This window comes from Uloborus diversus, chromosome 9, assembly GCF_026930045.1.
Source record: "Uloborus diversus isolate 005 chromosome 9, Udiv.v.3.1, whole genome shotgun sequence".
Classification (NCBI taxonomy): domain Eukaryota; kingdom Metazoa; phylum Arthropoda; class Arachnida; order Araneae; family Uloboridae; genus Uloborus; species Uloborus diversus.
This window is the reverse complement of record NC_072739.1, coordinates 97761522-97789018: the sequence shown is the minus strand read 5'-3', so window position 1 is coordinate 97789018 and position 27497 is coordinate 97761522. Positions and strand designations below refer to the sequence as shown.

The following is a 27497-nucleotide window of genomic DNA, read 5'->3' as shown; positions in this document are numbered from 1 at the left end:
TTAAAATTCATTTCTGCAGACGTTGCCGTTTACCTGCCCTTTACATTTCAAGCTCCCTTTATATTTTCTAAGAATTTATATGATGATGAAGTACTAAGTCAATATTCAGTAGGGATACACCGGATATCTGGTGATATCCGATTCGGCCGCTCCCTCCTTCGGACAGGATGTCTGGCAGATTTTTGCAGGATATCCGGCTGGTTATCCGGTGTATGTAAATGGGGTTTAGTTAGAAATTTTCAACATTTTTTAAACCCTTTGGATTATGTAATAACTTTTCATATTTCCTTCATTAATTTCTGCTTTTAAAGCAAAATTAGTGTATCCATCAATCCTGAGAATTCCAGCAAACTGATAGCTACGTTTTTTGGCACTCTCAAGATTCAATGAGATGATATAAGTCTCCAGCTTGGCTATTCACTATTCCAGACTGATGAGTTCATAACAAGGACAAAACTGCACTCGCTGTGCGTGATTGCGTGATAACTAATCTGTCAGTATATTGCATGTATTTCTGGCTTATATCTGACTTTGAGGTGATAACTTACTGTTTAACATTAGCAATGTTTGCTTTTCACAGAAAAACTCTTTGTTCCAAACAACATGTCTTTGAGGGTCATGGATCTGGACAAAATTCTGAATTTTACTGAATTCGCCTTAGTTATGGGCCCAGATAAAGTGATTTGTTTGCATTAACCTTAGTTCAGATGTAATGGGGGTCCAAAGTTGCTAGTTAGGTTCCAGAAACGTAATGGTATTTCCTACGGAATAAATTTTTTTAAAAACCACTAATAAACATTAATTTCAATACAACTCAAGCCTGTTTTTTGCAGTGAAAATTGATTGCATGAAAGAAATTCTAATAAAAAAATTGTTTGAAACTTCATGAGTAGCTGTAAAACGAAAATTACTGCTAAATCGCACAAAAAAGGAATCGCACAAAAACAGGTTAAAGTGTAAAGTTCTGTTTTGTTTTGTAATTTTTTGCTTCAAAATATTAAAAATGAATTTTTAAATTTCTGAATGTATTAAATGTTATTTTCATGAGCCCTTTTCAAGTTCACCTCTATTTGTTAGTCCATTACTTTATATTTGGAATACAATTTTTCAGTGCTGACTGTACTATGTATATTTTTAACCGCCATTTTTAATTGTATTTAGAGTAAGTGTTTTTACCAACAATTAATTTTGTACTGCATGTGTTTTTTTGTCCTGAAACTGATTCAAATATTTTGACTTCCAAATTAAAATCAGTATTCAGTTTAAATGCATGAACGAATTATTAACAAATAGCAAAAAAAAAAAAAAAAATCACAGGACTTCATTGCACTTCTAGAGTCAAACTGACAACTTTAGAGCCCCATTGCAGCCAAGGGGGTGGACAAAAATATCTGGAATTTTTTCCAGATCCGAGATTTTTTAAGGTTATGGCATGCAAGACTTACAACCAATTTCTAGCTTTAGGTTAAAATCGACAGTGAATAGAGCAGTTAGGAATAATAGCTTCAAAGTATTGCTTCATTTTCTTTTTTTCATTTTTATTTGTTTAGCATACAGATACCATTTTTCCGTAAATTTTGAGATGATGGAAAAATCTTTTTTTTCCCCCTGAAAAAATTGATTTTTTTACAAACAGAAAAAAAAAAAAAATTATTAATTTTTTTTTTGAAAGTGAATTGCTTAACATAAATCTCAATAATAAATTAGGTTAATTTGTACCTTTAAAGAATGAAAACTGAAGATGGCCTGTTTTCTTTTCTTTTTTTTTACTTGAACTAAAATTCTTTTACTTAAGAAATAAAAAGAATCTCAAAGCAAAATTTTGTTTATGTCATTACAAAACTGGAAACAAAGAAAATGTATTTCTTTATAACAAGGTTATTTCGTTTCTACTATTTCTTTTCTTAGTCATGCAAGTTTAATTACAATTATAACTTATCGTAAAAATATCAACTATAAAACTATTTAATAATAATACGTTTTTAAAGAAATGATGTGTGAAACAAGTTCAATTCATTATTTTGATGCAGCATTGCATAAAAGTATGTGAACAAGCAATGTAACTAAAAGCAACTATAAAGCCGAATATCCGAATCCAGCAAATGAAAGAAAGGCAGGATATGCGGTATTTGGCAAAATCACTATTCGGTGCATCCCTAATATTCAGTTAATATATCTTTTCCTTTCTTTAATGCCCTTTATTTGTATGTTTTATAATAATATGTACTCAGTACTTTCTGTACTGTGGTTGTAAATATGAATGCCACATTATAGTATTGAAGATGGAATTCCATCTTTATAAGAGTTTAGCAGACAGATTTCTGTCCTACAGTTAAAATGGACAAGTTTCAGATCACCAGTCGCTACTGAAAATTGGACAGACACTTTTTAAACAATTGCCGTAATGAGCATTTTAGGCACTTGTATGGAAGTTTTTTTGTGTAGATTCATGTATAAGTCGAGCAGTTTAGTAAAATCAAATTGCGAGGCAAACTTTCTAAAAACATTTCCTGAGCAAAAATTCATACAATTTTTCAACACTGGTATCTTAAAAAGAAAATTTAATGTTATCTTTGTTCTTTGATGTTTTTAGGGGAAGGGGTTTAGGTGTTCTCAATTAATTTTTTTTCCTGAGTTGAAGTATTATTAATGCTATTTTAAGGTTTCTTTAAAGTGACTTCTTGAAAAGTTCTCAATACTGAAATACTTGAAAATTCAATGTATTATTTTCTCATGTGGCCTGGTTTTGCAATGACATGGATCTTAAGTTTAAAATATGAGGTTAATTTGTTTATTTTTTACTTGTAGAAGAACCAAGAGCTCGATAAGTGAAAGAATCCAACTTGGAAATTACTCAAACTTGTTATTATCCAACTGCAAGTTGCCCAATCTGTAAATTTTTCCCACAAATCCATCATAGTTTTAAAACTTTCTAGTGTTATATATTCCGTCACCAATGTGTTATAAATCTTCCTTGATATTTTAAAAATAGATAATTCTTTCTATCATGTTAGTATCTTTTTAATAAAGCAACACAAGTTCTAAATTGTAAAGCTGAAATGAAAAATAAAAGAACTATTAAATTGTTTAGGTCGGGGCCGGGGGAGAGGAGGTCGGAGTAGAACGTTTCAGAATAGAGGTTTACAAAACAATGATGGTTTCCCAGAATCCATTGATACTTGGACTAATAGTACGGCAGAAAAAGTCAACATGTCCAACCCTGCTGATGCTACCATGACTGTTGGTAAGATTGTTTATCAGTTTTAGTAAGGGGCATACTATATATCATGGGAAACTTGAAGAGGAAATTGTGATACCAACTCAAATATATTCCTTATGGTGTGTAACTCGACCTCACCAGTGTTTTACTTGAATTTGTGTCAGACGGCCTGTGTGACGTTATCAATCCATTGTGGTGGCTTTGCACTTGGGCACTGATAAGTTTTTGGGATTATGACTCAATTTCAGGAGAATTTTGGCTGAAGTTACTTGATTAATTTCCTTTACCTACTAATATTGCAAGCTAGAATTTAAATATTTATCTTATTTGTTAACTTAATTTCTTTTAAAAAAAATTCTTTTTTTTTTTTTGTATAAGGAATTTTAAAAGTACTTACAGTTAATTTCTGCAGTTAAAAATACTGTTAAATTTCAGGCTGAAAACTAATAAACATTTATATGACTGTTTAACAAAATTTCTGATGACCTGTATAGTTTATAATTATGCCTTACTAAGAGTTTCTTTTGCATTTTTTATACTGCATGTTTAATTTTTTTAGTCTTAAGATATTGGTTACTGCTTCATAACTGATATTGTGTTTCCTCAGGGGTGCTCTTGAAGGAATTTATAGAGTGAGAAGAAGAGACAACTTCTCAGTAGACGTTTGCCGGTTCGTCGGTGAATCGTCCACAAATTGCCAGTTATTTTCCGTAATTTGTTCCTGCAACTACTTTTCATGATGTTTATTCAGTCTGAGTAATAAGTGCCCAATTGGTTATGATAAAGTCTTGGAACATATTAGGAATAGAGCCGAATGGAGTGGCAAAGATTACGTATTACTTAATGATCAATTAATAAATGACCGTTGAACTGAAAAATTATAGTGCTTAATGACCTGCAAAATGCTATAAAAAATACACTCATAGAGTTAGCATGGACAGGATTAAAAGTTTATATAAAATGGAAAAGAATAATTCAAGTTTTTCTCTTAGGAGGAGTTGCAAAATGAAAATTTGCCTCCAACTGAGTATCTTAGTCCCCTTATATTTTAAGAGCCCATTACCAGGCTTTGGCTGCCCAACAACATAAGTATTATACTTTGTTTGAGAATATGATAGAAAGGAAACTTTCTGTGTTCCAGTTGTGTATATACACTTCCTTGTGCACCCAAATAAATTTTAATACTAACTCAATGCAGCTGTATAAAGGGGGAAATGCATTGCTTCTTGTAAATGTAAATCCTAAAATATTTCATGCACTGAACTTGGTTAGTGGAGATGAGAACTTATACTAAAATTACAGAGAACTAGCAATATTGATGACACTTCAGATGAAGACAGGGGTGATTGTGTTCCGGTATTTTACCGAATTTCCGGTATTTTCGGACTTATTTCCGGTATTTTTATGTCCGAAAATACCGGAATTATGTTTTTTTTTTGTTATGCTTTTATCTCCCTATCTCCGCATTTTTTTATTTATGTAATACTCATCAAATATACCTACAAGAGCCTTAAGATGGACACCTATCCCTTAAGATGGACAAATGTTAAGATAATTTGTATAACACCAGCTCAAAAGTAACTTTGTAACCCATTAAAAATTTAATCAAATGTATGCACAATATTTTGACTCAGAACTACTTAATACTACCGCAAAGGTGCACTTAAGTAATAGGGGCCAAAGATTACCCCCCCCCCCCCCACCCCGTTCTCGCTTTGAAACTTTCAGGTATATTTTGATGAACTCACAATCACCCTTGGATGAAGAACATTAAGTAAGAATTGTTTGTTCACTTGTAAATACAGTTGGCTCTCTGTTTAACAACGCGCCTATTTAAGGACGATTTTTTGTGGTCTCTTGAATGTCGTTAAACAGAGTCAACTGTATGTATTTTTGAGTTAAAATTAGAGTTTAAATAAAAAAAAGTAAATTTTCTTTACTTTAAGTAGCGAACCGAAAATGTAAATTGTACAATAAATGTTGGCTCTAGTATTTAGTCACAAAAGTTGTCAACTTTTCTGCATTGAAAAAAAACTTATTACAATCCCAAAGCACTTGTATACAGATATTTTACAAGTTTTTATGAATAATAACCATGATTTTACTGTACAAGTGTGTACAAAACATATATACAGATATTTTACAAGTTTTTATGAATGAACCTTGATTTTACTGTACAAGTGTGTACAAAACAAGTACTATACAAAAAGTGTTATGGAAATAACACTTTTTAACTACTGTTGATTACTAAAACAGTTTTAAAATTGTAGGGAAACTCAAAAATAAATAAGTAAAAAAAATATTTTTAATTAATAATTAACATTTAAATCAAAATATAATGGTATAAAAATATTAAATATGAGTTAAGTTCCAAACATTTCATATTATGCATCAATTCTAAGTTATAACTGAAAATTTTCATCAGTGTCTACTGCAGCTGCCACCTTGACACAAATTCAAGCGAAACACCCGTTGAGGCATAGTTAACTAAACCATAAGGAATGCATTAGAATTGGTCCCACAATTTCCTCATCAAATTTCCTATAAAGTTTTTCCGTTAGTGTGCCTCTGGGCTATTTTTATTAATTGCGATTAAAAAAAATGTTAACTTTATTTAATAAAACTTGTTACAGGTAATTGGTCTGATGTTGCTGTTACGGAAGAATGGAGTGAAGAAGATTGGGCAGAAAATGTAATTCAAAAAAATTTCTTGTTTCTGATTTTCAGGCGTTACCTATTTTAATTTTGTTAATTAAAAAAAAAAGTATTGCTGAACTATTTTGTAAAGTCCCGTTAAGATACAGTATACTCTCAATATCATGAAGTCGAAGGGATTGTAAAAAAAATAGAGATCTCAAGTTTTCGAGATAACAAGATCATAATAAAATAATATTCTAAACAATAGTCACAATACTTAAACATGCAGTGTAGTTGTAAAAAGAGTCTTAATACAATAACAAAAATTTTAATTTTGAAAATGAGCCAAAAATAATCGAGAAAAAAAAAAAGAACGCTCTACTGAAGTAGCAGAATGAACTGATTTATCACGACTGAGCTTATCAAAGATTTGGATTACCAAGTTGCAGAACTGTTTCAAACGAGTTTCGAGCGACCCGGAGCAAAAGTAGTTAGACAAAGGATTTCACCACTCCCCGTGTCTGTAAAGGGTTTTCCAGTTTATATCCTCTTTTAACGGAAGTAGAAATACAGTGGCCCCCGCTTAAATGAATTTTGTTTGTACTAAATACTTTGGATTCCATAAAGCGGCAAATTCAATAAAGCTGGATTATATTCTGTTTCTGACAATTTGCTTCTCATCTTTTAACAAAGCTGGAAATACAGTGGCCACCGCTTGTATGAATCATGTTTGTACTAAATACGTTTGATTCAATAAAGCTGGATTGTATTCTGTTTTTGACAATTTGATTCATTGAAGCGGTTGATTCAATTAACCACTGATTTAATTAATCGGCGTCCACTGTAGAGGCAAGAGGTCCAACGAAATGGCATGAGAATGGTGCGATAATTTTTAGGTAGGTTTTTTGGCCTTCTCAAGACTTACATTTTCTGACCCCCCCCCCTGAGCTCTAAAAGATAAGCTTCTCAGAATCATTCCTAATCCCTGAGAGAAACTATGAAGGGTGTGAGAAGTATTAGTAAATATTCCTTGAGTTGCTTCGAGACCGGAAAAATTACATTTGACTTCGAAAAATATTTGACATAACAGGGATTTGATTAAAAACTCTTCGACGTAAGATTGAAAAATAACATTAGATAAATGCGCCAAATCAAGGGGAAAAATAATTTTTCGTCATATTAAGGTTTTCGAATTATCAAAGTTTGAGATATCGAGTATACTGTATTCAAAATTGCATAGTGCAGGAAGCGTCAATCTAGCAATTTTTATTTTTAAAGTGTTTGGAGGTGGCATCGTACCTTTTGATATGTTTAGCTAAAAAATTTGAAAAGAACAGTTGTATATTATAATTATTAGTCAACTTTTTAAAAATCATTTTCATGCTTAATTTATGCACTATTTTAAAATTTAATTGCAGACATTTTTCTGAAATTATTTTTTAACAGTAAGTTTTGCTGACGACTTTCATCTTCAAGCGTGTTAAAGTTTCCTTATTGTGTTCAAAGTATTGCCTCTGAGTTTTACAAAATAATTTCTTTTGGCAGATTTAATGCTTCTTTTCTGTTAAAGAAATACATTTTCTGTTAAGCTCTTCAACCTGGTGTGGTATATATTTGCTCCTGGGAAATGTGTTTTTAAAAATTGGGTGCAAAAGTTTTCAGAACCAGGATTAGAACTAGAAAAGAAAAAACAAGATAAATTGAGTAACTTGTGCAAAAATCAGGAAAATGGTTCTATTTCATTTGCAGCAATATAACTTTAATGGCTGTCAGTTAGCAATAAAACTTAGATCTGGATATGATTTAAAACTTATGTTTGCCAACCTGTGGTTGATTGCCACTCAGAAAGGCATTTCGGCTCCTCACGAAGGAGATAAATTTGAGAGGCCACAGGGTGGTGATGAGCATTTAAATGACAATAATAAGCCAGTGAATATCAACGCTGAAAACATAGACATGATCAATTGTTACAATTTCAGACAAAGAATACCAGGAGCTTCCTCTTAATGTGAATCTTTCATTATCCATTGCAAAGTTACTGAATTTTCAGAATTTTGCGAATTTTTACTTCCTTTTACAAAAAAGGAAGTATTGTATTCGCAAAAAAATTTTCACTCAAAAATTGGCATTAATTTCCATTTTTCTCACTCCCGAATGAATGTTGAGTATTTTTTTCGACCCGACCACACATGGATATATGCCTAGGAATGTACAGACACCAGAAATATCCATTTTGACGACGCCCGAGTTAATTACAACGAATTTTCTCTTGACGTCCGTATGTACGTATGTATGTATCTCGCATGACTCAAAAACGGGGTGTCCTAGAAAGTTGAAATTTGGTACGTTGACTCCTAGTGGGGTCTAGTTGTGCACCTTCAATTTTGGTTGTATTGTTTCCTAAGGGGGTCTTTTGCCCCTTTTTGGGGGAAAATCATTGTTAATTGCGATGTGAACTCAAGTTGTCTTAAAATTTGTCGGGCACTTGGTGATATACCACCAGTCTTTTGGTAGCCAAGTTTTGTTGCCAACTTGGCAACAAATTTAGAGATATTTTTAAATTTTTTTTTTCAAAATTTGGTTTCAGTTTGGCCGCTGTTGGTGATATTTAGAGAGTAAAAAATTGAATCACATTAAAATTGCCAACAATGGGGAAATGACATTAAATTGGAGTAAAAGGAAGTCATATGATGCACACATCAGCTCGTTTTTCCATGATGTCAGAGCTTTAAATTCCTTCAGATTCCAATTAAAAAAAAAAAATCATAAAAAAACATGCTTCTGCTTTTGAAAAATACATCAATGATCTTTGCTGGTATTTTCTTTCAAATACCCATCAGTTCTTTTTTTTTTTTTTGTCTTTAGTTTAAGAAGTTCGTTTTCTTCATAAAAAATAAATAAATTATATATATGTACCTTAGTTTATTTTAAATTATGTTTATCAATTTCGATCTTGTATAGCTAACAGAAACCAAAGTCTTTACACCCAGTGCTGGAACGCAGTCATCAGCAGTTGCATCAGCTCTAGACATTCCAACAGCTACTGCATTGGGTCAGAAGTAAGTGTCTTATGTTATTTTTTTCTTTTAACAGTAAAATAAAATAACTTATTTTAAAACCAATATAAATTTTGACTTTTCCTCATAGCATCGACTTGACTAGTTTCCTCCAAAAAGCATCCTCTGGTACAGATCAAGTATCGAATTCCATCGCTGGAGGCTCTGTAAACCAGCAGAATCAGTCCTCACTTATGTCTCAGCAGATAGTAACACAGATGCAAGCACCAAGTGTTGCGCCTCAATCTCAGTCACCTTTTGATTTCAGTCAGTTTGCTAAACAGGCAGCTGAAAGTATCAAAGCAGCAGTAGGGGTAAGAATAAATCTTTGAAATTTCTTTTGAATTTTTAATTCAATCAGTGAAGGGCTATCCCTTTCTACTAAAAAACGAATATTCTGAAGAGAAGGCTCCTTTTAGTCAAAATATAGACAAAAAAAAAAAAAAAACATATTGCAGGAAGTTGAAAAATGGTACTCCTCTTTTATCAAATTAGTGACTAACATGAAGAAAAGTTATATTTTCTTTTTTTCACATACTAACTCTCAGATACATTCATTACATTTCATCTTCATTGAAAAAAAAGAAAAGAAAAGAAAAAAAATTGCTTTCTAAAAGAAAAAAAAATAATTAAAAATAATAACCTCATTAAAAAAATTACAATATATCAAAAAAAAAAAAATTTTTTTTCTTCTGTTGGTAAAAAATAATAAAAAAAAATTAATATGCTTTCAAAAATTAAAAAAAAACAACAATAAAATGTCAACTTAAAGAAATGATTTTCATTATAAAAAAAAAAAAAAAAAATCATCTGTGCATATCTTTATGTAGAAATATAAAGGACTATGAATTTCTCTGTCAAAATCTGAATACATTAATTAGGAATTGAGAGTGAGAGAAAATAAAACCAAATTATATGAACAATATGTTGAAGGTTTTTAATTCAAAGACTGAGCCGGAATCTGTCATTTTCCCTCAAAGTCCGCAACTCTGCCAATGTTTGCGGAGTTGGACTTATTTTGGGACAAAGGAGTAAGGGTCAAAAAATTTAAAATTCCAAGAGTTAGACCAGTCATTCTTATCTTTATGTCTAAATTTTTGCCAAAGCTACGGAGTCTGAGTTGTTGGAGTCAGACTGATTTTCGATACAGGAGTTGGAGTCGACTCCCCTAAAACTCTCGGAGTTGGGGGGTGTCTGTAAGTTTGGTTATACTGGTTTATGATACATGCGATATTAAGCTTTTAAAAGTACAGTTAAACTCTCTTTGTACGGCCACAATGAATACAAAATAATGGCTGAAGTTTGGTTTGATAAATTTGATTAAATTAAAAACCAGACGCCTTAATACATGCATAAAAATGAAAGTTTCTGAAAAGTTGATTGCGTGAAAAAATTATGCACTCATCTTTTTTTAGTATGTTGTTCAGAATGTTTGAAAGAATTGATTTTTATTTTTGTTATGCTTTAAAAACGATAAATGGCTGTAATTTTAATATCATGAGCATTTTGTAGGTTGGCACTGTACAGAACACTCCATCAACACCATCCATAAATAACAGCTCCTTTCAGTCCAGTAGTGGATCCTATCAATCTAGTTTTAATGTGAATAACAGCAGCAATCAACATCATGTTCAGATTCCCCATGAACTGCAACAAGTGATAGTGTCTCAGTCTGGGTTTTCATCTAGTTCATCAATCTCTAGGGAATTGCATTCTCCTGTTGTATCACAGTCTGCTACTGTATCTTCTGCTAAAACAACTACTTCATCACAACACCAAGCTCCATTGCCACAAAGGGTGAAGCCTCCTAAAGCCCGGTTACCTCCACCTTCTAAGGTAAATAATTGATCTCATTAATATGTTTAAGAAGAAATTTTGAAACTTTTGTAACAAAACTTTTTAGTCTTATTGAAGTCAATAAAGGACAAAGCAGTTACATTTTTTGTATAATATTTTTAAAAAATCTATGCTACACTGAATTTGTTATTACCTATACCTATTGCATTTTGACTCCTTTGTAATTTTCAGGGTTCGTCCGGGAAAACCTGGAATTGTCAGAGAAAATGACATAGTTAAAAATGCCAGGGAAATTTCCAATTTTGCTCCCCAAAAATTTTTTTTCCAATTTTAATCCCAGGGAATTTCGTACTATGAGATCTAATCTTCGTTTTTGTCGATGTTTGCTGAAAAAAAAAATGTTCTGAGAGGCAAAATGACCTGGCAATAAAAAAAAAAGGCGACCCAAAATAAACTTTTGCGGAGGCCATTTTTGCCCCTCAGTAGTTCCCAAGAAATAAATTCCTAGGGTGAACAGGAATTATGCAAATCTCAGCAGGGGAGAAGACAGTCGAATAAATCGAAAAGTCATTTCAGCTACATGTTAAACACAGTTGCCATTTTTGGTCATTCATAAGATGGAAGTAGACACGATGCTTAAGTTTTCAAAAGCAAAGTAGAATTGGATGTTTTCTTTAACTGCTAACTACTGAAAATAATGCAAAATGTGTTGCAAATTGTTTTTTTTTTAAATATTAAATATGCAATTTTTTTAAGAAATGAAAACTTTTTTTAAAACTTCATCTTATCCTCATTGCCTTGAACGCAAATGTGCTGAAAACTTTTCAACTGAATTGTAATTTCACAAACATTTATTTTTTTTCAATTGTTTTCAAGCTACAAATTCAACAAATAGTTTTTTAATTTTTGTTGTAGCCGCCATATTTGGTCATTCCCAAGATGGCAGTGCACAAGACTTTTTAGACCTTAGTTTCCGAAAATGGCATTGGATGTTTATTTCAATGCAAACTATTGGTAACAACTCAAAATGTGCCCTTTTGTTTCTGAATAATTCGTAATTATTTTCTGGAAAAATGCAAAATTTTATCTCCAAATCATTTTTTTTCCTTCTAATTGATTTAGAAGCTTATGCGTTAAAAACTGACAATTTTGTCAAAGTTGTAGTTTTTTAAGGATTATTAATTATTTATCGCTACTTTTATGCTACAAATTCAAAAATCTACTTATTACCTTAAATTTTTTACTTAGTCGCCATATTTGGTCGTTTGCATAATGGAAGTAGACATAAATTTACAAAAATATAATAATTGGGTATTTATCTCAATGTAAACTATTGAAAGTAAATGTGCAATTATTTATGAATTTTTAAACATTAATTATTTTCTAGAAGAGAATTTTTTTTTATTTTAACGTAAGCATCCTTTATATGCAAATGAAAGAAAAAAATAACTGGTTATTGGCATTGGCCTATGATCGAAGGATGTTGATTTTTGTTATCATGCGTTGTATGGTATGCCCATCGATGCAACAAGTTTATCCTATTTATACTGAAAAAAAGGTTTGTACTCTACCCAGGGCCTCATTTCGATCGAACTTGGCTCCTTTTCACATTTATGTTTGTTGGGATTTTATTTTACAGAGATTTACAGTGTTTGGTAATGTCCACAGCCCTGCTATTTTAATTACAATAGAGAAAATAATGCGTTTTAGTTCAGAGCAATTCCATGTGTAACAGAGAGAGTTTTGTTTTTTAAAGGTTTAAGCGATTACAGTGAAATTATTTTCATTTCAGCTGACTTTTTTTTCCCTCTGCACTTCATTGTTAAAATATGAAAAACAAGACAGAAAAAAAAATGTTTTTCCTCAATGTTTGTGCTATTTTCTGCTCCGTGATGAAATGACACTTTTCTGAACCAAGTTTTGGGACTTCTTTGAACAAAGCGATATTTTTGTGATGTGTAACAATTCAATCTTTTAACTGACGAATAATTTCGTGATAGAGAAGTAAGAATTAAAAACTGTTAATTTAAATAATTTTTCAGCCACTAGGTTGACAAGTTCAAGTTTACGCGTTTTAACGAAATGATTGCGGTGGAGTGGCTTTTAGTCCATTCATTACTATAAAAATGACCATATTTTTAATTTAGTTGAAAATTGTTGCCTTTAACTTATATGACACTACTGTTGTTATTTACGTGTCCATAGTTAATAATCATGGAAGAATTGAGGGCCATTGCCTCGAGATTTTGGACTTTTTTTATTTATTCACACATACGACATTATGAGAAAGATTTTCAGCGTAAAGAAAGGAAATACACCACTCAGAGCATCCGAGGTTATCGAACCCACGTTTACTGGCATTTTAAGCGAAGTTTCTACCACAAAACCACGAAGATCCCCAGCGCATAATGAATGAGGCATAATGAGTGATATAGTTTACATTTTTCTTTGTCGAAGAAAAAACACCCACTTCACTTTTTTAAAGTGTTCCACTGGATTTTTTTTTGGGCTTTTTTTTTGTTTTTTGTTAGACGGATGGATTAGGAGAGTGTGGTTGCTGGGCGAGTTTGGCAATAAACAATAGAGTTGAGGAACTATTTTTACAATTGAAAGATATTATTTAATGTCTGTTTTTGTTTATTTGGCAAAATATTTTAAATTGCAGTAAAAGTCGCTTCACTCGCTAAATAAGAGTTTTAAAACAACTAAATCTAATTGAATGGATTGACGAAAAGTTTTAAATTCCAAAGAAACTTGATTTGTTTTTTTTTCTTTGAAAAGGTATGTTCGCATTTTATACAAAGGAAAATGATCATTTTACATCAGAGGGGGAGGGGTGTCAATTTTTTTAAACAACGGACTTCCATTAAATTTTTAGCATGGGCATCGCTGTGCAAGTTCTGCTAGTAAGAGAATAAAAAGTAGAATTGTAAACTAAAAGCAGAGAAAGATTGCTACATGGTTACAGCAAAATGCCAATATGCATGACATGTGGCATCAAAGAAACACTAAAATAAGTTGAAAGTACTTTGTTTCCAACAAGTAATAAACAAATGAATACAATTTTGAACAAAATGTTTGACAAAAAAAAATTGATGTGTAAATTAGTTTATGATCTTGTCTAGATTACAATTAGACAACTACCCCTTCCCCTTTTGCTTAATACATTTTATATTTAATATCTTAGATACCAGAATCTGCTGTTGTTATGCCAGATGATGCTGTAACTTCCTTAGATGTTCAGTTTGGTGCACTTCAGTTTGGTACAGATTCATCTCCTTTCGACTTCACAGCAAGTGATAACTCAAACAGTTACCAGGATCTTGGGCAAAGGTATTAATAACTATTATTACTATTATTGGAATAACTTTATGTACTGTAAAAAATCTTGCTCTTAATTCCAAGGTAACATTTTTTACTTAATTGTAATATTTTCTTATTCTGTAATTTGCTTGTTAATGCGTTATCAGAGGGAAAAATACGGTCTTCCATCCATATTATAACAGGATTGCCAACTGCTCCGCATTTTGCGGAGTTGCCCCACAAAAAAGACGAAACTAAATGGCTCCACAAAGAAGTTCTTTTGTCCCACATTTCGTGGCAGAAAGTTTTCAAGCTGAAACTTAGCTATTATATCATAATAAACATTAAAATACGGGAAATTAAAGATGCTTATACTCAAAGATTGAAAGTGTTTAAAGCTGTTTTATTAATTTAAAGAATATTTTTTATACTTGTTTTATAGCTTAGTAAATCATTTAAGTACAATTTTAGGTGAGTGGTTTTTGTTTTGGATTGGATTTTTATTGATTTTTATACAAAAATACCAAACTGCTCCGCAAAATTTTAAATTTCTCCTCAGAATCAACACTGATGCTCCTCAAATTCGTTCCCCAAGGTTGGCAACCTTGTTATTTGACCATGTTTTGTTTTATTATATTTATATCTCATTTGCAAGATACACCTTTTACACCTTGTGCACAATCAACCAAACCATGATTTCAAATTTATGTTATATTTTTTATTGTTTTGTTTAGTGAAGTTAGTTTTTCTCTATTTTCATAGTATAAAATTCCAATTTTTTCTTTGAGTGAAACAGCTTTTTGCTTCTTGGTTTGTCAGACATTATCTAAATAAGATATACGATAACTTACAACTTACTTCAAATTAAAATTATGCATTAATAAAGTTTCAAAAGAAGAGTATTACTCGCTATTTTTTTTTTTTTTTTGCTTTTTGTTTCCAAAAAAAGAAAAAAAAAACTTTTTTCAACATTGTTTTTAAAGAACGAAACTCATACTTTTTAAATGAAAATAAAATATTTTCTGTTGCCATAAAGTAGGTAGTTCTCTCACATTCACCGAAAATGAAATTTAATATTTTACAGTCGTGTTATATCTAAACCGTGTAATATTGAATTAAGTTTTGTATTGTGTAATATCAAATCCGTGTTATAATAAATCTCAGATTGTGTACTATGTCTTTTAAGTGCCGTCCTATACCCCTGTGTTTGATTTTAATTAGTTCTCATAAGTCAAAGGACTAGTCAATGTAATACTGACTTATGTATATTTTTCTAGTGCTGAATGCCTTAGGTATTTGATTCTTAATGCCTATATTTTTCTCTATTTTTCTCTTCATTGATTTTAATCACTTTTCTAAATGCCTTTGTGTTTATTTTCCTGTTGTGAAATATGTTTTTTACCATCACTGTACATTATATATTTTTTTCAGTTCCAACTCTCCAGTCATGTGAATAATCAAACTCTGTCGTCAGCATTACGTCACAGTCTTCTTACTCAAATGCTTTGCCATCTCCTGTGACTATAAGCAAAGATTCTACGTACAACCTTGGTTCTCATAATAGTCCTAATCAGAACTCTATTTCTAATGATCTTAGTCAGTCACAGAAGGTAAATAGTTTTTGAAAGATATCAAATTTCTTTTTGTTTAAATTATGATTATTAACATTTTAAATTCATAGTTGTTTTTACCACTCACTTTTGAAAATAATTTGTATCGTGTTTCACTTAATTGTTATTTTTGAATTCTTTAAATTGTTAATAATCTTTATAGATTTGGATCTGTTAAAATAAAGACACTTTATCTAGCAAAAAACATTTTTTTTCTAAAGTAAAAGGCACTTATAAGGTGAAGGGTACATTTGAGGCAGGGAGAAGCAAAGGGATGTAAGTGGCAAAACTAAAAATTTGGAGATAACCAGTAAAAATAGTACGTGAACCTTTCCTCTGTCTTGGGGAAAGAGATAGACTAGTAGCCCTGGTAGGTTCTGTTTTACAGCATGATTTAGAAAATCTTTTCAATGAAAGTCTACCTAAGAACTTATCTTTAAAACGCGTTTTACTCAAAACTCAAAAATGTCCACTTACATCCCTTTGCTTCTCACTGCCTCATTTGTCTTTGCTGATAGAACCCAGTAACAACTTATTTTCGCCATAATTTGGCATTTTAGTTAAACATAATCACAATTCTGAATAAAATGTTAAATATGCATGATTTACAATCTTAATTTTTAAGATGTTTTCAGTAGGTGAAAGTGAGGCATAAAATATTCTGTTTGTACATTTATGACTAACACAGGCCTTGGATATCTCTCCTATATTTTCTCTATAAGTCTAAAATCAATCCTATTTTCCTTATGTTTTCCTATTTTCTTTCTTCCTGGCTTCCTTGCTTCTCCTATTACGCATCTTTGATCTTCAGCTACTGTGATTTCTGTTGGAAAATGTATATTTAGAAAGATGCCAACACTGAACTGTATTTTTTTTGTGCATTTTTATTAATTGGCGAGTGAGTTTTTATTTGCAATGAAAACAAAATTGCTTCCTTTTGAAAAGCTGAAATAATTGCATGTAGTTATTAAAACATAAGTGCAATTCTACAACTAGGTGAGCAGTTTGAGAAAAGATGTTTCCTCTCCCTTCCAAAAGCATAAGCTCATGTAGAGGAGTTGAATCCAATCAAAAATTCTCTAATCAGTTCCATTAATGAAGTAGACCTGTGTCAATTTGGAATCCTTTTACATTACAAATGGAGTACACACAGAAAAGGGGGGCAGCTTGACTTGAATAAGTTGTAAACAAAGGTAAAACTGAAGTTAGGTATTTTATTTAATCGTCAGGTTATTTAATTTTCAGGAGTAGTTGGGTCCAAAAATTTTCTGAGCTGATTCTGTTACATTTATGTAGCAGTTACAGTACAACCTTGATATCTCTACTTTCTTGGACGATTAAAAAATTCAAGACATCAAGTTTTCATGTTATCGAGGTTTTGGAAAAATTGCACTGCTAAATCTCACAATTGAATAGATTATTTCAGAAAAGGGCATAAGTCACATTTTGTTCAAAATTGAGTTAGCTGTGATCTTCCTATATTTGTATGTAGAGACATCGACTAGTGTAGCAGGGAAGTCGATCCTTTTACAACAAAGCACTTTATTTAGGGGTCACATTTTTTCGTTTTGTGCAGAAAGAGCATAAGTCCCAGACATGCCCTTTCTGACCCAAAGGTGAAGGAAGAAATAGTAAAATGCAATGACAAGATCATAGAACTAGCATTTTTAGTGTGATGAATTAAAAACAATAACTCCTTTGATCTTGCATAATTTTGGTAATGGTAGGTTTGCTAGTTCGAAGAGCTAGAGGGGAGACTCAAAAGCACGCAATTTGAATGAAATTTGCTATTTTCTCACAGGTTTTATCAACATCACTCTATGAACTGCAAAAACATTTTATGCTTTCAGTAAGATGTATGCTGGTAAAAATAAGAACAACACTGCAGGAGATTTTTTCTGGAAATAACTCTGAAGAAATTTAATGAGATTGCTGATGACGTTCCTCCCAGAGGGACATTCGAATTTTGGACAGTAAAACAAACGTTAAACAAATGTCAGATTATTACCATGTGAATTCCAATCTCTTAAAAGAATCTCCTCTGAAATTGCATCAAGAGTCAGCGTCTGTTGAAAACAATGAAATCTGTAACTGCTAAAACAAGTGCCCTTCATTTTTTTAAGAGGACTTTTTTCTTCCAAATTGAGATTTTGGAAAAAGATACTACTGGGCGACAAATGTTTTCAATTATCAATGCTTAAATATTCAATAAAACATCAAAGTAATGGTTTCAGGATAGCCATTTTATAGACTGTTTTAAAAAGAATATTGCAAAGTAACGCTTATCAGCTGAACTACCTTTTTCAACATTGAGCATAAAGGGAAAATTTTCATATTGTTGGAAGAAATAACAAATATCAAGATGATTATTCAGTGCAATTTTGAACATTGTCATACTAATATGTACATCAAACTTAGTACACAAAACTAGACTAGAGAAGAATGCATGGAGGATGTATTTGATGAATATGAATATAGTTTTATACACATTTAAAACTTTTGATTATTTCACTAAAACAGACGAGAGAAAGAGGAAAATATGCTATGTATTTTCTTAAGATAATGAATTTATGAATGCCAATTTCACTAATTATTTTTGTCACTTTGTTATATTATTTTTTATTATCATAAATCAGTTTAAAACAACTGTGTTACTTGATTCACATTTTCATCACTTTAAACTAGTCTTTCAGGATATTTATTGCAGAAAGGGCATAAGTGCAATTTTTTTTAAAAATTAATTACAGTGACAAAATGAAACTTAATTTAAGGTGAGGTAATGATCCTACTTGAGGCTAGACTAGTCATGAAAATTTTCGTTGAATTTAGTTCATTTCTGGATGAAATAATCACTTTTTTTATTGATTCCTGAAAAGTTGCATTTGTTGGACTTATGCCTTTCTGAGATAATTGATTCAATCACACACACATATGCTTTATACATTTATATATATATATGTACTATGGAACAAATTTGAATTAAGATTAATAAGTTAGTCTTTGATAATGTACTAAATTTGAAATTTTATAATTGTCAAAAGTGTACATATTTAAAATTTTGAAATAAACAACAGTTTCAGCTTTGTTTCTTCGTCCAAAAATTGTAAAATTCTAAATTTTATCTTCAAACAGTAGTCCCCCATATTCAAAAATTTTTTAGCGGCTGTTTTGAATGAGTAAAAAAAGTAAAATGAGGAACGTATTTTTCGTTTTTGCTTGAAAACTGTCGAAAAATCACCCCCCTGTACCAAAAGTGGATAAAATGTTCGAAAGAAATACACAAAGATTCTAAACTCTGAAGAAAACACTGAAAAAAAAGAAAGCTTCATTGCCCCCATCTTACCCACCCTATTATATTGCCCTAATCCCCTATTCTCAAAATGTCCAAGAAAATAATGAAAAACTTAAAGCAATTGTCTGTGGAACTGATTTTACAATTTCCATAGAAAAACAATTGAAACTTGCTCCTCTGCAAAAATTTTGACGTATCAAGGGTTTCAAAAAATAAATTTCAATATAACAATAGAAAATACATAGGAGTTTTTTTTTATAGAAAATACATGGGAATTTTTTTTCTAGACATCAAGGATTTCAAGATATCAAGGTTTGACTGTATTTTTAATCTTTTATTCCTAGGTTGCAAATCAAGAGAGCATATTGCTGTCTCAAAATGAACACAAAACTGTGGAAAATGTTTCTTCTTATGTAAATCATCGAACGAATCAACCAGGTCCTCTTGAAAGTAAGTTATTTTCAGATAGCATACTTCATTCTACTGTTCATTTAGTATCTATATGAAAAAATGAATGTTTTTCATTTTTTTAGGTTCGATAATGAGTAACAAATCTGATCAGAATACAATGAGCTCATATAATAGTTCCTCTCATGATTCTGAGTCTGGATATTCAAACAACCCCTACTCAAGTCAGAAATCTGTTTTAAACTCGTCCAATCTTGTGCCATCATCAGTCAGCTATACCCATACGTCTTCTTCATTAAATAGTGGATCTAGTGACCTAAGCAATAGTCAGCCATCACAACCCAAGTATCAGAGTCAAGTTGTGACACAGGGTCAAAGCGCTTCTTCTTATGGCTCAGGATCGTCGTCTTATGGCTTACAACAATCTGCATATTCAGGGTCTGTAACAACTAGTGGGAGTGCATATCCTTCCCAGACTGGTATATCTTGTTATTTTCATTGCTTTGGTATTTATTAAAATAACATACTGTATGCTTGCATGTATGCCAACATTTTTACTTAATAATATATATTAAATGTTCAACATTTTGCAACTACCAATATCACTCATCTTTTCATTTGAAATTGCATTTTCTCTATCTATGGTTTTGTCCATATATACAAAGCTTTGAGCACTGTTCAACCTGAGCCATGGCTATTGTCAGGGGTGATTGTGTTCCGGTATTTTACTGAATTTCCGGTATTTTCGGACGTATTTCCGGTATTTGTATGTCCGAAAATACCGGAATTATGTTTTTTTTTGTTATGCTTTTATCTCCCTACCTCCACATTTTTTTTTTAAAATTATATAATACTCATCAAATATACCTGCAAGTGCCTTAAGATGGACACTTGTCCCTTAAGATGAACAAATGTCAAGATAATTTGTATAACACCAACTCGTAACTTTGTAATCCATTAAAAATTTAATCAAATGTACACATAATATTTTCACTCAGAACTATTTAATACTATAGCAAAGGTGCACTTAAGTAATAGGGACCAAAGATTCCCCCCCCCCCCCGTTCTTGCTTTTAAACTTTCAGGTATTTTTTGATGAACTCACAATCACCCCTGTATTGTTCCCTTCCTCAGGTCATCAGCAACTTGATGACGTACCGACCCTGAACTTGCTCTAGTCTGAATACTGCATATCTGCCAACCCTAGTGGATTTTCTGAGAGACTCCCGGATTTTTAACATTTCTCCCGGTCTCCTGATTTTTGTTCAAAATCTCCCGGTTTTTATTAATCTCTAAAAAAATCTCTCCATTTAGGGATTTTCTTAAAAATGAAAAAAATAAACCCCTTTTTAAAATAAAATTTTACTTTGTTTTAGCACTTTTACTCCATGGTTTGAAAGTTTCCTAGTTAATTTCAAACTTTAGCGCATTGGAATCTGGCAACATCAGCTCTTGTTTACGTTATCGCTAAGCCTAATATCGGGCTGATTATCGTAAGCAGGGAGAACTTGGGGGGGGGGGGGGGGATTTTAAGTTATGATGTCAGCCAGCAAAAAGCTTTAAAGCAACATACAATTGTGAATTTCTATTTTTGAATTAGTCTTACAAATGTAACCATCACATATTTTGCGTAATGTTTTGTGTTGATTTCAGCATTGCTCATGCTGGTAGAGGCGATATAGGGAATCACGTAAAAAGTAAGAAGCACCACGAAAAGTTCAAAAATGCATCTGAGCCTAATAAAAACGGAACACTTTTTGGAAAAAAATACTGAATTTAAAGTTATTTGTGCAGAATGCTTACAATTCTTGTTGTGCACAAAACGCCCGATCGGGCACTTTGCAGCCAAAAAATGTAGATTAAATCTTGTTGAAGACCTGAAAAACTTTCTATTGCATTTTTTACTGATAATTGAAATTCTTTTTTCCGTAAATAACTTTACATTGAAAAGGTATTACTTTAACCTTTATTCTTCCATTTAATATTTCCATTGATTATTCTCTGTGTGTGTATATGACTCAAGGAACTTGCATATGATTGAACTTTAAGGGATTATAAAAAATATCCCTATTTTCCCCTCAATAACATGGAAAAAATGATATTGCTCTACATTGAAAAAATCTACTGGATTTTTTTCTTTGAATGTTGGCAGGTATGATAACTGCTTAATTGAAATTTTTTTTTTTGTTAAACACTCAAATCGATGTGTTTGTAGTATTATAAGAGTCGCTGTGCTTTTTTTTTTCTCCAAATTTGTATGCCTCATGGCTTGATTTTGAATAAATCAGTTTGGAAAGTTATTCAACTTTTTTCATATTGTTATTTTCTGATTATTCCTGATGATATGACTAACATACTGGCTAACATAACGCCACTCTTCAAGAAAGGGTCGAAAGGTAATGCTGGGAATTATAGACCTGTAAGTCTGACTTCAGTGGTTTGTAAGATTTTTGAAACTTTGAACAAAGTTAAGATTGAATTTCTTAGAGACTAATAGTCTGTTGACTAGTTTGCAGTATGGGTTCTTGAAAGGTAAATCGTGTGCTACTAATTTATTGCAGAAAATTCTAATTCTTAAAAAAAGTGCCCCAAATCGGAAAAGTAAGAGAACCTCTGCCTTAGAGTTTATCACTCTCAGGCCATGTCATATTGGAATATTTTCCCTTTTACCCCTTTTACATGTTTAAATTTATTTTTATTTTTGCTATTTCAGACCTCAGCCCATAACAAAAACATCAGATTCCTTTAAAGTTCCTTAAGACCATCCTCTATATGTTACTGTACTTGAGGCGTAGGAAAATGTCTAAGAATTGATAAAATAAATTATGCATTTATGAAGAATTAGAATATCCGTACTTGTCTCGCAAATCTTCATTTTATCTCTCAGTAAAATATGCACATATAAGATGTATTTTTGTAGAAAGCTTTAACCAAGAAATAAATTATCACCTAACTTGAACCCCATTTCAAATTAGGGTATATATTTTTGAAGTTTGCCTAATGTAATTTTATTTCTTTTAATTTAGGTCACTAGTTGCATTCTTGTGTTTGGCATTGTAATTAAATTTGATGGTTTTAAGAAGCAGTTTTTTGCAGATTTGAAAAGTTTATTCAAAGTTTAAATAATCTTGTTATTATACTGCCTTTTTATGTTTCAAATATATTATATATACAAAATATTTTATCAAAAAAATATTCTTAATATAGTTTTATTTTATAAATTTTAAAGATGATTTACAGTAATTTGTTTAATTTTTAGGATATAGTTCTCACGCATCTGGTTCTTATGGCACAAACAACACTGGTTACAGTAGTCAACAAAATGTTTACAGTGCTGCTGTAGCAACAACTACTCAATCTGGAACTTTGTCTACATCCGTTTCTAGCTCAAAGTTGACCAATTCTCTAAGCCATGGTGTAAAAGATTCATCTTTGCTAGAATCACAACACAATTCATCACAGGTAATTTGGATTTGAAAATAATCAATCATCTAGTACAATTGGTTACTAATGTTTCTCTCAAACTGTAAGGAAAAAAAAAATTGTTCTGTTTTTAAGCATGACAGCAATTTTTCATGTGAATGGATTAAAAGCAAAAATATAATACTACACACGTTGTTTTAGTCTGAAAAATATTTGATTATTAGAGGTTTGGTAAGTTGATTACTATAATATGAAAGTAAAATTTAAGTACATGAAATACACCCCCAGCTCTGCTTTAGCCCTGGCTAATGGGCAATAATTTACTAAATATAAAATTTTAAGTGTTTATTTTTCTTGATGTGTAATCAAATTTATTTTGTTAAACATTAATTTTTCTGTTCTTCAAGACTGTTGTTTATTTCATGTAAAATTTTTGAGTTGTTTATGCTTGTTCCATAATTTTTTTGAATTTTCATAAAGTGCAATTGCTTTATGTTTTTTCTCAGCATACCTATGAAGTTACCAGTACAGCCAACAGTTCAAGTGTCTTAACTGCCAGTAGCTTGGCAACTGCGTCCTCGACGAACCACTCAGCCCAAAATTCATCAAATATGAGCTCAATGTTAGGTCTTGTTTCAACTTCCTCTTCAACGACTACGACGTCGGTGCTCAAAAATTCTCTCTCTGCAAGTGAGTGCTTTTGTTGCAGTTAATGGTATTTTTAGGCTATTTTATGTAAACCTATTTTACATTTACCTAGCAATAGCAAACCATCACTAAATCAGCAAATACTTATTACGTTGCAATGGTTGTTCAAGTGCCATGAACTGTAAAAGAAAGAATATAACCGGCTTTATTGATTGCAGAATTCAACCTGAACTAAGCACACAATTTAGTTTTCTTAGATTTCTTAAATATAATACCAGGTACAATGCAATTCTTTGTTTCTTTTTTTTGAAAATAGCTTAAGAGAGTGAGCAATATAACACATAGAAAATGTTGGTGACATAAATTTTTTTTAGGGATTTGATTATATGCAACTAAATGGGGAATAAATTGAAAAATCAATTAATGGGTAGTAGGTATGAAAATTGAAAAAAAAAAAAAAAAAACAGACATGGTTTGTACTACCTTATTACCCCGCATTATCCGGCACGCCGGAAAAAAGCAAGGTTGACCAGCATGACCTGAAATTCGAATTTTCGGGCATGTCAAATAATTCGAGGTTTATTTTGCAACAAACAAAAGTAAATTTCCCTATTCAATTCCGATCAGAAAACAAACCACTGTAAGGAAATAAATAAATTAATCCCGAAAGTAACCTTCTTTCAAAAAAAAAGTGTATTTCATATAACGTGCTTGTTACTTGTGGTAGGTCATTATTATAGATTTAATTGTATGCCAATAAAGTAATCAATTCAGAAGCAATCACCGTTACTGCAATTTGTTCATAATATTTTTATGAAAATTACTTTAGGTTCATTCTAGAGAGGTAAGTTCAATTTATTGAATAGCTGTGGTAAATTCTTTAGGACTGGTTAGGATGGGGGGGGGGGTAACTTACTGCTTAAATGTTTGGGTACCTAGTTTTGATTTAATTTTTATAAAATTATTCGTTATTCAACAAAATTTCCTTTAACTGAGCTGGTGGTGTATTTTAAATATTTCCCTTGTTAAAATAACAAATGACATTGTCAGTAAATATTTTTACAAAATTAAACTGTTTGTTAATACTACTAAGATATGTATTGAACTTATATTCAATTTTAAGCAAAACATGTATTTTTTATAGTATTTTTTTTTCGTAACCTCGATTTTCCCGGCATGCTGGAAAGGACTAGGCAAGTGTTAATAAAAATCTGGTGACCCCTGAATTTTGTGGCATGCCAGCTAATGCGGGTTAATACGGTACTTTTCAGGAGAATGATTCTCTAACAGCTTTTCAAGATACTCGGACAACGAGTGGGAAGTTTAAAGTGTGGGAGAGTTCTATTTTATTCTGATTATTCAACTGTTTTAGCTATTTGAGGTATGAAACATGACTGTTATGGGGAAACAGCTGATTTTGAGTATGGATCAGGGGGGCACAGCTGCAGACTGCAGCATTGATATTTTTAGGGGGGGGGGCAGGGTTGTTTTTTCCTTTAGTGGATGAGGATCTCTGTTTCTTTGGGGGGTCTTGGAGGTGTTTGGGGGAAAGGGTGCGCTATTGATCTGGTGGGTGGGGGCAGTAGCGTAACTAGGGGTTGGCAGGAATGGCTCTTGCCAGGCCGCAACAGCCAGGTGGGCGACATTTCAACTGAGGTTTTTTTTTTGATCATAGCTAGAGACACATACTTAACATCTACTGAGAAGGAACATTGGGCATCATTGAAAACAATTCTAAAAAAGAAAATAAGAAAAAATTACAATGCTGCCTCCTATTTGTTGAATCAACTAATCAAAATGTTCAAAAAAAAAAATTTTTTTTTTGGAGGTCACAATGACCTCCGGTGACTTCCCATATGGGCAACCCTGGGGGAGAGCACAATTTTTTCAGTTCACCAGGGGTGCTAAACCTCATAGTTACATGGGGGGGGGGGGGTTCACCCCTAATATTTATTTAGTGATTTGTGCAAAAGTAGTTCAAATTATTGCATTTCCGCGTTATTTAAAAAAAAAAAAAAAAAACTTTTGATCTGTGATCATTAGCTTGTAATGGAATTATTTGATGAAAACTTGAACTCTTTTGAAATTCTTTGCTTTTTGATCTTTTGTGGATTTTAACTTGTGTAATATTTACTTTTTGTACTTCCATTTCACCAAATACTGTTTACTAGCAGGTAAAGCAGTACCAAATATTCCTCAGAACATGCCTGCTATGCTAGGTCATCAGTATATCATGGGACAGGCAACTGGCTTGCCTTTTTATGTAAGTAATTGTTGATTTTTTTTTTTTTTTGTAACTGTAATAAACGTTAAATCAGTCTAAATACATAAAATTTTAAAATAATTTTAAGTTATTGCTTATGACTGTTTGTATCTCAGGCTTCCCATAGCGCTAAGAGTTTTATGTCAGTGGGCTGAAATATCTATTCGTGTGAAGATACCTTCAACTTCATCAATAAGGTGTTTGATATTATGGTCAAAATAATAACTTAGTAGAGAGTATACCGGACGTATCAACTAAGTGCGGAATGACTCTACCAACTAAAGGTGGTCTCGATCAACTAAAAGTGATTTTTTGGCCCTTTTAGATAGGTAAAAAAATTACTTTTTGATGCCATACAGGGACCGCATTAAGCATTTGCCAATGGACCAATTGTGATAAAATCGTAAATTTGTCGAAAAAAATTCTAATTTGGCAAGTTCATTGGCTAACAGAAATTTCTCCAAAATTTCTATAGAAAAAAGAATAAAGTTGTTTTATCCTCCAACCGTCTAGCCACTCCGAGCGGAATGAGGTGTGCGAACTCGAGTCAGCATGGGAGGAAGGATGACGTTTGCCACTCTCGCCTTGCTGCTTGTGCCTCTCGCTGATTGGAGAGATATCGAGTGCGCAGTGTGGATACAGAGTAGAAATTGTTGACGGATACCTTGTTACATGGCGTGTTTGTTTCATTGTGCTTGAAGTCTAAACCATCAGACAAAGATAGGAATGTAGTCTTGACTCTATCAAAAGCTTTTATTTTTACTCTCAAATTTAATAGAGAATGATAAATATCACTTTAAGTCGTTTTTAGCCATTTTTTTCCTTTTTACTGTTCTAGTCTGAATACTCGTTTCTTTTGAAAAATATTTTTGAAAGAATGAACACAAAATGTAATAAATTCAAAAACAAGTTTTTGTACTCCTGTATGATAATGGTTCATTTCTGCATTCTGGATTTTTGTTAAGTTGTTATATTCAAAATTAACTAAAGTTTTTAAGCGCTCAAATATTAAAAATTAGGCATTTCTGATATCTTTCAGATAATCTAATTTTTAATGTTCTAAGTAACCACTTAGGATGATTGTTGATAGATCGATGGGCATAACAGTAGGATAAATCTGAGTGTGGAAAAGAATCGGTGAGGAAAAATACAGTACAAAAGAAAAGATTTAATTTTGGCAAAATCAGGGTTTTGAAAATTGCAGTTCCATTTTTTCGCCGTTGTTATGGATGTTTCCCCCCCCCCCCTTTACTTGCTGCTAATGATTCAATTATCTTGTTAATGATTCTTGTTACATTTCAAGCATCTCACACTCGATTGGAGACCCTGAGCCTGCCTCATACGGCAAAAACAAACTTTTTTAGAAGATAATTTATTAAAAAGTTATAGTGACAATTAATTTATTTAAAAACATCTTGCTTGCTTTAAAAGCTTCAACTATTATTATTATTTTTACAAAACTTATAGAAATTGTTCACAATTACCCCTTTTCACCCAATTGGGAATACACAAGGTAATCATTTATTGGTACCATACATGCTAAAGGAGAAGTAGGAAACTTAATGATGTGTCATAATTTTTATTACATCCCTTTTTCTAGCTGTGTTTAAAATTTATATTGATAATTCTTTATATTTCCAATTAACAAATTGTAATAAAAAAATGTTTCAATCTAGGGTTTGCAACAACCAGTTTATAGTTATGAAGAAATGCAAATGCTGCAATCAAAACTCGGCACCTTGGTAAGTATTTTATTTGTTAATTAACACTTGTTAGAAATCAAAATGTTATTTTATTAGCTATATAAGCAGCATATAATGGGGTAACAAATTTCTACCTA

At 31.7% G+C, this 27497-nt stretch overlaps 2 protein-coding genes across 2 annotated transcripts in view; one reads left to right on the top strand and one right to left on the bottom strand.

The window, feature by feature from the left end:
* LOC129230082 (protein lingerer-like) overlaps nt 1-27497 on the top strand; it is a 69035-nt gene that overhangs the window by 18003 nt on the left and 23535 nt on the right. The window contains 15 exon segments of the mRNA XM_054864474.1: nt 3092-3244; nt 5854-5912; nt 8819-8916; nt 9005-9227; nt 10426-10749; nt 13898-14043; nt 14403; nt 15445-15492; nt 15495-15623; nt 19260-19365; nt 19449-19802; nt 22583-22785; nt 23253-23436; nt 25566-25657; nt 27334-27399. Of these exon segments, the coding sequence (XP_054720449.1) occupies nt 3092-3244; nt 5854-5912; nt 8819-8916; nt 9005-9227; nt 10426-10749; nt 13898-14043; nt 14403; nt 15445-15492; nt 15495-15623; nt 19260-19365; nt 19449-19802; nt 22583-22785; nt 23253-23436; nt 25566-25657; nt 27334-27399 (2186 nt within the window).
* LOC129230080 (uncharacterized) overlaps nt 8936-27497 on the bottom strand; it is a 77730-nt gene continuing 59168 nt past the window's right edge. Inside the window, exon 6 of the mRNA XM_054864473.1 lies at nt 8936-9201. The gene's annotated coding sequence lies outside the window, so the exon portion shown is untranslated. The remainder of the gene's footprint in view (nt 9202-27497) is intronic.